The 10,020-nt window shown below is 41.5% G+C and overlaps 1 protein-coding gene across 1 annotated transcript in view; it reads left to right on the forward strand.

Moving 5' to 3' along the window:
- The window catches only part of pex7 (peroxisomal biogenesis factor 7), a 36,366-nt gene that overhangs the window by 2,153 nt on the left and 24,193 nt on the right, over nt 1–10,020 (forward strand). The window contains exons 3-5 of the mRNA XM_034900770.1: nt 21–111; nt 1,540–1,648; nt 9,686–9,828. Of these exons, the coding sequence (XP_034756661.1) occupies nt 21–111; nt 1,540–1,648; nt 9,686–9,828 (343 nt within the window). The remainder of the gene's footprint in view (nt 1–20; nt 112–1,539; nt 1,649–9,685; nt 9,829–10,020) is intronic.

The following is a 10,020-nucleotide window of genomic DNA, read 5'->3' on the forward strand; positions in this document are numbered from 1 at the left end:
TGCGCGTGCGCGTGTGCGCGTGTGCGTGTGAAGGTGTATTCTGTAGACTGGAGTCAAACCAGAGGAGAGAACCTCATCGTCTCTGGATCGTGGGATCAAACTGCTAAAGTGGTCAGTAGTGTTTTATTTATTAAATCAGGGCTGCACAACACATTTGTTTTTTTATCAGCATTGCAATATCAACCGGCGCAATTAACACATCACCAAAGACACTCAGAGATTAACTTTGTGTTAGTTAAAATATGTTTAGAAAACGTCACTTTAAAATGTAACAGTTGTTGCCTTTCTCAATCCTATGTTTCATTTAATCAATAAAACAACGTTGGAAATGATTTCCTTTCATTGTTTTTAAATCCAACAAGCAGATTGTTGGATTTTAGCAGAAAACTGAAAGCAGCAGAACTGAAAACACTTTAATATTTATTTATTTATTTATTTATTGCTAGAGTAATATCGTTATTGCGCTAGATAATGGAACTATGACTAGAAATAGTAGTTGTAGTAGTTCATGGACTAGCAGTGCACTGCAGGGGGTTACAGGGTGTAGACCAGCTCAGAGAATGTCATCCGTAGACTAGAGCCCGACCGATAAAGCATTTTTAAGGCCGATACAGACACAAACTTTTGGTTATTTAAAAATCTGATGTTTCAAAAAAAATAATCCAGAAACGGAAACATAAACAGATTTCCCGAACATTAGATGTTAGTAATTATTTATGAGTTCTCACTAAAATATATGATAATTTTTTTTATTGTCACAAAAGAACAGAGAACATCAAAATATATTAAAGTTCTGATCAATAACATTTTTAAAAATACAAACTTAAGATATGAAACTTAAAGTCCTTTTAACAAAAAGACAATAACAAAACAAAATAATCTGGGACGGTGTAGAGCGCCCTCTGGTGGACAAACTATGCAAACTCATTACATGGTTGATCGCCTATTTTTATTTTATTTTTTTTAAATATTTATAAATCAGAATAATTTATTTGTCATTATAAATGATTCTGATGAACAAATAAATTTTTTTTTTATCGCCCATTATAAATTCCGATTCCGATAGTTTAGGAAATGCCTAATATTAGCTGATAATACCGGTCGGGCTCTACCGTAGACGTTGCTGCATGCTAAATGATAGCAACTCACCATGACACTTCACCAACTCTCCACTCCTTCTCCTCGGACCATTCCTCACTAGTCTCACGTCTGACAGGTGAGGGTTTAAACGTCTGCGGGCCATCAGACGTGTAATTAGTTGATCCTCTCATCCTAACCAGTCGCCATAGTTCTAGTACTAGGATGAAGCTAGTCTCCTCCACGTCTCCACAACGTGACGCTAATACCAAAACTCTACAACATGGCCTTTAAGCTTAAGACATATTTTAGTAACTTTGTAACTTTTGTAAACAAAAAAGCTGTAATATCTGAGCGAATCCAAGTATCGGATCGGGACTTGGTGTCCATATTTAAAAAATAGTCTGAACAGAATATAATGTGCCATGTTTTTTATTTCCGTGTATGTTTCTGTTCCTCCAGTGGGACCCCGCTCTCAGCCAATCACTGACCACGCTCAGGGGACACGAAGGGGTCATCTACAGCACCGTTTGGTCACCTCACATCCCAGGATGCTTTGCGTCAGCGTCAGGTAACACACCACACGCAGCTTGAGCAGATAGATAGAGAAAGTATAGCAATGATCAAGGAAGTAGGGAAGGTCTGATGCCATTAAGTGCTCATTTTATGCTTTTTTGGCTTTCCCCCTGTCCTTCATTGTGTTATATATCTTTTATGTGCAGCTTTACAAAGTAAAAAAGCCAAAAGTCCTTCTTAAAGGGTTGTGTTGCAGCCAAGTGTCCGTTCCGTTTCATACGTAAAACGTGTTTTTTTTTGCGCTACAAAAAATCCTAAAGGAAACACTGATATGACAAAAGACGGAATTTGTTGCTTTTTTCTTTTATTTTGAAAAACGAATTTAAGAATTGATACTCTGATAAAGCCATCTTCTGCAGCTTCTCCTCTAGTTCTTCTCAGGAAGGGGGTTTTAGAAATTAGCTCCATTCAAAAGACATTTAAGTCAATCAGTTTGGACCCAGAGGGAGCGCTGGGATCATCTCCTCCGTCTGTGTGGGAGCGTGGACGCTAACTTTATCTGATGGATGTGCGTTTCCGTCAGCTCTGGGTTCACACTGCAGACCAGCTGGAGTCGGATGTTGCAGCAGCTGTCTTCAGCCCAGTATCAGTCCGTGAAGTGCTCACTAAACAAGTTTGCTAATGAGTTTTGGGTTAATGGTTTGCGAGAGCGAGCGGGATTCTCTGATGAGATATTTCCGACTGGCGAAGATGTTCAGCTCCTGTTGCTCAGGGAGTTGGACGTCGTTGTCATCGGGTCAAATTTGACCTATTTTCAAAATGTCAGAAATATGGGTTTCACTCTACCCAAATTTCCCAAAAATAACATGGATGGTTTCCTGCAATGCTCTCTGCAAGTACAATTACTGATCATTACTTTCTTTGAATTTTGAGTGTTTTATTTGAAGGTCCCATGGCCTGAACATTTTACTTTTATGAGGTTTTTTGACATTTCCCCCAGCTTGTCTATAGTCCCCCAGTGGCTAGAAATGGTGATAGGTGTAAACCGGGGTCTGGGTAGACCTTTTTGTTAAAGAGCATGATCCTTTTTGTTTATCATCAAACAGCCCTGAAATCACCATCACCAAACCCACCAGACTCCATGTAAATAATCACCACTCTTAGTGTGTATTCAGCCGGCATATCTCCACATGTAAACTGGTAAATTAAGAGTTTATTTTGACCAGACCAGAGTGGTGATGGTTGGAACAGTGGAAAGATGAACCAAGACGGCTTTTAGTAGTTTTATTTAGTTTCTGTCCACTTTGAATGAAGTGTGTTTTATAATGCTAAAAGTAGTGATTATTTACATGGAGTCTGGTGGGTTTGGTGATGGTGATTTCAAGGCTGTTTCATGTTAAACTAAAATAATCTTACTCTTTAACTAAAAGGTCTATATCTGTAGGGATCTTTTCCATAATGTTGTCAGACACTTAGAATAATAATCGGAGTCTGTCAGCAGCAACAACAGAACTTTTAGTGGACGCAGACTGACGGTTTAACGTTACATTGCAGCTTGTTCCTCTTTTAAAGATTGTTGTCCCCATCGGTCCCTTACACACATGGGGAAACAGAATCCAGGCTGATAAAGTTACCCTTTAAATAGGACTGGGCGAAATTGAGAAAATCAAATATCACAATATTGTTGACCAAATACCTCGATATTGTTGTGTTGACTATTGGTGCTTTCACAACATATTTACCCATAAAAGTTTTTCATAAATAATCCTCAGTAATGTGGATATAATGACTAAGTGGTTAAAGGCAAATAATGGTTAACCTAAACAGTCAGTGGTAAATTTAGAAAATGAAAATGATATCGTTATAATATTGATATACCGCCACGCTCTACCTTTAAAGCATGTAAGCAGAATTAGTCCCAACAACTCCCTTGTTCAGAATGCCGGTGCATCAGGACACTAGAGATGTAAATACGGCTTTATTTTAGTGGCAGAATGGGGGGGTACAAAGTGTTATTTGTTGAGGTTGGGATCACTGAGCTTGTTAGACCCGAGGCCAGATCAGATTAAGCTCTGGAGCTCTGGACCTCTGCTAAATGATTTACTGAGCCCGAGCTCCACAATAAAACCATTACTGTTAGCAGCAGTTAAAGCCGCTCACGTCCACGCTCACATCTGATCTAATGCACTCCCGTCACAGAACTGTTCGGTTGTGCTTGTATTTGTATTCTGTACAGTAAACTCAAGACAACATATCAACATATCAAAATGTCAGTTTAAAAGTTTATTAGCAGTAAAAAGTCCAGTGTGACGCCACGTGTGTGTGAGCTAAAACCTCTTTCTATCTTTGTTTTTTAAATTACCAACCACACATACACACACACACACACACACACTAGGCCAAAAAGAACAAGCAATAATTTGTTGTTAACATGTGCATAATTCCTAAAACAAAACCATCCTGAAACACGTGTAATGTTTAGAATCTGCACAAAGACAAAAACACAGAGTCATTGATTTGGGGCAGCGGTGGCCCAAAGGTGAAATCCCCAGGCCGACAGCATAAAACCTGGATGGGGAAAGTGACAGAGCAGTGCTTGTCTCTCCCTCATTACCACCACTGAGGTGCCCTTGAGCAATAACCTCCAACCACTCCAGTGGAGCTGCTCAGTGGGCAGCAGATCAGACTGTGGGTGTGGCTGTGTGACTGTGATCAGGTCATCCGTGCAAATGAGAATTTGTTCTAAATTGACTTACCTGGATAAATAAAAGGAAATAAAAATGAATTGTAATAATATTTATATGGATAGAGCCATCTGCATGCAGAAAAGACACAAACGTATATGCTAAATCTGGATTGAGAGTGAGAGGCAAACTGTTCCTGTTGACGGGTGTTTTATACGGCACCAGCCCGGGGGGACGGGCAGCAGAGATACAACATAAGAACAAATCATCTTCCGTGTTTGTTCTCCAACCTGCTTCCACTCAGGCCAATCAAGTTGGATCCATTTCAGTCGTTTATCTTGCTGTTGCTCTGCTTTCTGTCTGCGTTTGTGTGTCTCTCTTCATATCTTTCTGCTCTCTTTTTACTTTTTGCTACCTCAAAGTGCCCATATTATGAAAAAAAACCTTTTTCTGGGGTGTGTGGTGTTTTGTGTCTCTGGTGCGTCCACACACACATACAAACTTGAAAAAATCTATCCATGCTGTTTTGAGTGAGATCAGGTTTCTGAATGTCCTCTGCCTTCAGTCTCCGGGTGAGCTGTTCAAAAGCTGCACGGATTTCTACGACACTAGCCGAGTCGAGGTGGCTAACCGTAGCATGCTAGCTCGTTCTCAATGGCAAAACACTGCTACAACACACACTAGTTCAGTATAATCTCCAAAAGAACTACTTCCATATCCCAGTTCGGCAGGTATTCCACAAGTGGCCACAAGAAGTCCACAAGAAGTCTCCCAGCTAGTCCTGCCTTGGACTGACCAAAGTTGGAGAAAGAGTTATCTAGCTGATGGGATCTTACCGAGCTACTGAGCATGTGCAGCTCCCAACAAAGATAGTATAGAAGTGAGATGTCTCACTCTGGAGCTAAACAGAGACGTAAACACACAGTGTGAGAACAGGATCTGCAGCAATCTGCAGTACAACAAAAATATGGTACTTTTTGAAAATTAAATCATTTAAACCTATTCTGGTACATCCTCAAAATACAATTATGAACTTGAAAATGAGCAGAATATGGGGGCCCAACCGAAACGTCCTGCATGGGTGCGTGCATGTTTTTTTTTTTACCACTTCAGTTCATTTTCAGTTCTATTATTCCAGTCATACCTCGGACAGACCCAGGCTCTTGGTAGGCGGTGTATGACGGGGCCGGTTGGGGGTGTGATGAGCACTGGCAAGAACAGAGACCAGATAGAGTAAAGTGCCCATCAGCCAAGTGAGGTTTTGCAGAACGCTCACACACACACACACACACACACACAAACCTGCTTCTGTTATGTGTTTGTTTGTGTTTGTCGAATGACACCAGGTGTCTGGTTAAATAATTGATAGCAGGCATTTGTCAGAGAAAGACACAACTCACACACACAAGCTGTGTGTACGTGTGTGCGTGCGTGTGTAACCAGTTTGCTTTGAGACCGAGTGGTTGGCTAGTACCTGAGGTTCCATCAATATCCATTTCATTTATTTCCAGTCGCACTAGTTAAACCAAGGCTGTCCAACTTGGGGCCTGCGGGCCAAGTTTGGCCCGTGCTCTCTTTGTTTTGGCCCGCCATGGATTTGACATGCTCATGCTTCACTTATTTTAAAAGTAATGACTACAAAAAGTACATTTTGTGCAGTTAAAAAGCACGTAATCTGAGTTTAACAAATGTAAAGCACAGTGCTGGTAAACTTAAATAAAATCACATTTTAGCGTTTTTGTCTACTGAGAATGGCAAGAATAACGGTATTCTTCAACATCAGCATTTGTTTTTGGTCCATTGCCTTCCATCCAGATACATTTTAGCTCTTCATATGAAATGTAATGGTGGGTCTATGAAAGACCCACCATTGTGTCTAATTAGTGCAAGAAAGCGACTTTAATAATAGAAAACAGTAAGATAGAATAGAATAGAATGCCTTTGTTTTCATTATACACATTTGCAATACCTGTGCTACGAGATTGAAGCGACTCCTTTCCATAATATAACATGGAATAAAATTTAAGTAGTGCAAAAGCAAAGGGGGAGAGGTGCACAGTTCCTAAGACAACTGTGTACATATATGAAATAGTAAAAAAGAAAAATATATTATATAAAATATATAATAATATATAAGAGAACGGGTTAGAGTGTGTTAAGTCTGCCCTCCAGATCGTCTCCAGTGTTGCTCGCGCTGCCAGAGTTGCTCTCAGCTCTGCAACAAATCCGAGCATCAGTAAAACAGCAGCTACACTCTTCGCCTTCTTTTTTTAAGAAGCTATTCCTTTCTTACGACCCACATTGGGGCCTTTTTTTAGGCACCATTTTCTGTTTTCCTTGGTGGCTGCTCACGGGCGCAGGCCCTTTAAAACAACAAGTAGTCCAAAAATGCTTGCATTTCAGAACCTTAGGAAATACAGATAGGATTGGAGATGCTTCGTGGGAAATGAAGAGTTAATGCCAACCGTCTAGTAGCTCCTATCTTCACTGTTGTTATCTGCCTCTGACAGGGCACTGGTGGAGCTCTCTGCCCTGGTGGTGGATGTTGTTGATGCATCTGTCCATTTTAATCTAGGAGGTTCCTACTATGGGCTGCCGTAAAATCTAGGCTTGATCAGATGCACGCACACAGTAGCATCCACAAAGTTAGTCCAATGTGGGGATAAAGGAAAGTGTGTGAGAGCATTCCACGTTAACGCATCTACTCTATCGCTCAAGGCCGCTGTGCTTGAGGCACGGAGCATGACCTTACAGCATGCTGATACGTTACTAGTCGAGGTTGAGAGAGAGAGAGAGAGAGAGAGAGAGAGAGAGACGGAAGCAGTTACTCCCCGGGCGTAACTGTAAATGTAATGTCAAAGCCCAGCGCAGTTCCTGGGAGCCTGCAAACGCACAAACTAGGCGCACATCAATAGGTCAGTTAGTTAGTTATGAAAATATAACGTGTGGCACACTCTGCCTTGATATGCAGATCTTTTGTTTGTAAGTATGTGTGTGTGTGTCTCTCTCTCTCTCTGTGTGTGTGGGTGTGTGCGTAGGTGTCTGCGTGTGTGTGTGTCTCCCTGTATGTTTTTGTGTCTGTGTGCGTGTGTGTGCGCGTATGTTTATGTGTGTGCATGTGTGTCTCTGTGTGTGTGTGTGTCTGTGTGTGTGTGTGTGTTTTCAGCCAGGTGCCAGTTCCCAGATAAGCTGTGGAGGTGGCTGATCACAGCCTTCATCAGCTAATAAAAAACAATCCAGTTAATCTGCGATGCGGCTCTCTGAAAGCGTCTCCCACATGCTCGCTGCGATCAGAATTCAGCCTCCGCTGTGAACGTTTAGTGGAACCAGCTAGATGTTTTGAAATGCAAATACCCACAGTATGCATGGTGGGTGAGAGATATACTGTACCCCCACCCCCACCCCTTTCCGAACCAAGGGAGGGATTAGCTTGCAGAGATGCCATCAGCAACAGGAACTAGATTCACTTTAAACAGAAATCAATCTTTTCCGAGGCCGTTTCTTTGGAATCTGCATTTTGAGACACATTAGGCCTTCTTCCAAATGTGATGTCTTGGTTTATTTATTTCAGACACATTTTTGCAGTCCCTTTTAAGATGATGGCTGAAGCACTTGATTGGTTCAGAAGGGACCAGTATGAGCCAATCAGTGAAGTGTGTTCCTCTCAGAGTCCCGTCTACGGTTCAGCAGACAGAAAGTCAATGCTTTTCCTCACAGGTTTTACAGTTTTCAGTGGAAATGTGGAAAAACCTTTTACAAAATCGGAATCAAATCTGCATATCAGATCGTATTTTGCAAGTTTCGATTGCGACATTTGCAAATACTAAAACTCAAAGATCTCTCTATTTGCGTGTATGAGTACGCTGTACAGGAAAAGTGTGTGTGTGTGTGTGTGTGTGTGTGTGTGTTTGTTTATTTCTGTGTACAGGAAATGTGTGAGTTGTGTTGTGTTGGATTGTGTGTCTGTGTATTTTGTTTGTGTGTGCGTGTGAGTGAGTGAGAGTTTTAGCTGAACTACTTGCTGATACAGCAGAGACACCAAGTGGAACAGAGCAAGACCTTTTTTTACAGAAGTCAGCCTCTAATGTGCTGCAGAATGGACACACACACACACACATACACACACACGGCTGAGAAGTAAAGTGTGTGAGCGAGGAAGAGGATAAATAACAGAAGGATGTGGACGGTTAAAACGGTTAGGACAGAATCGATGAAGAGCGGGAGGATGTGGTCTGGTGGAGGCCGATACTGGGGATGGGGGGGGGGGTCAGGTTTTTATCCATCCTTTAGATTAAAGAGGAGGCGGAGGAAATGGGGAACGGGTGGAGAGGAAGCGGGATTAGTCTGCTGGTCAGTAAACATGAGGTGAAGCCAGTTAGCCTCTGCTTCTGTTTCAGAGTCCCAGTCACCTAATCCTGTTAAACTCATTTATTTTGTTGGCGGCTTCCAGATGGTCACACTATCAACCTCCTCCTTTTTCTTTGGACCACACACATATCAATATTAAACTTCCCAAAAAAAGAGCAGACTTTTTCCCAAAAATGTGTGTATGTTTTGCCTGTTGTGTGTACAGTACGTTGTCGTTCTATTTCTGTTCTCCAAGCGTGTGACTTCTACGGAGTTTCCTCTCAGGTGTTTGCGGCTCAAATAGAAAATTCACATGAAAAAGAAAAAGCGGGAGGATGAAAAGGGCCCGTGTGACGGCAGGTTGGTTTGAAACCGCTGAGGCTTTCCCTCTGACTTTGGCGTAAAGACTGCAGAGTTGGAATAGAGCTCTCTGAAACCTGCTGGCTGTGAAATTAATGGAGAGGAGGAGGAGAGAGAAAGAGTGTAAAGGTTCTGCTCTATGATTGTCGCAGTGTGTTTGCAGACCCTCAACCTCTGTCCAGAAACACACACACACACACACACACACACACAGTAACAACAAATCTGAATGAACCCATGCAGCCGTGTTCCCCTCTATTAACCTGTTCTCTCTCTCTCCCTCTCCCTTTGTCTCTCTCTCTATCTCTCCCTCTTTCTCTCTCTCTGCCTCTCTCCCTCTCTGTATCTCTCTCCCTTTCTCTCTGTCTCTCTCTTCCTCCTCTCTCTCTCCCTATCGCTGTCTCTCTCTCTCTCCCTCTTTCTCTCTCTCTTTGTCTCTCTTTCCCTTTCTCTCTCTCTCTGCAGTTGTTTCATGTTCTTTTGCTCAGAGAATATAGTTGTCTATTTTACTTCTATACTTTTAAGTAATGTGAAACAGAAAGAAATTGGACATGTTCCAAACCTATTTGCAGATTCTCAGAGTTATACATTTGTTATTATATTTTTGATTATATTATTTTTTAGAACAGTACAACCACTTGAAGTTAATCATCTTATTTTTGAGGGATTAAGACCTATTAACGAACTGTGTCTGCTTCCAGGTGACGGGACGCTCCGAGTTTGGGATGTGAAGAGCGCTGCGTGTCGATTGGCCATCCCAGCGCACAAGGCTGAGATCCTTAGCTGTGATTGGTGCAAATATGACCAGGTACCCCCCCTTATACTGCAACTTTGGCTTCAATGTGTTTTCTTTCGTCTTTGACAAATGTAGTTAACTGTATTAAGTATGAATATTTCTATCTAAAGTGCATGTCACTGTGATTTCAGAAATCGGAGAAGAATTTTATTTTTTGAATTTTATTAGCTTTGTTCTAGTTTTAAATACATTAAAAGTATTCTATACACAACATAATTATATTTATGTTATATGTACTGT

Source organism: Etheostoma cragini, chromosome 18 (assembly GCF_013103735.1).
Source record: "Etheostoma cragini isolate CJK2018 chromosome 18, CSU_Ecrag_1.0, whole genome shotgun sequence".
Classification (NCBI taxonomy): Eukaryota; Metazoa; Chordata; class Actinopteri; order Perciformes; family Percidae; genus Etheostoma; species Etheostoma cragini.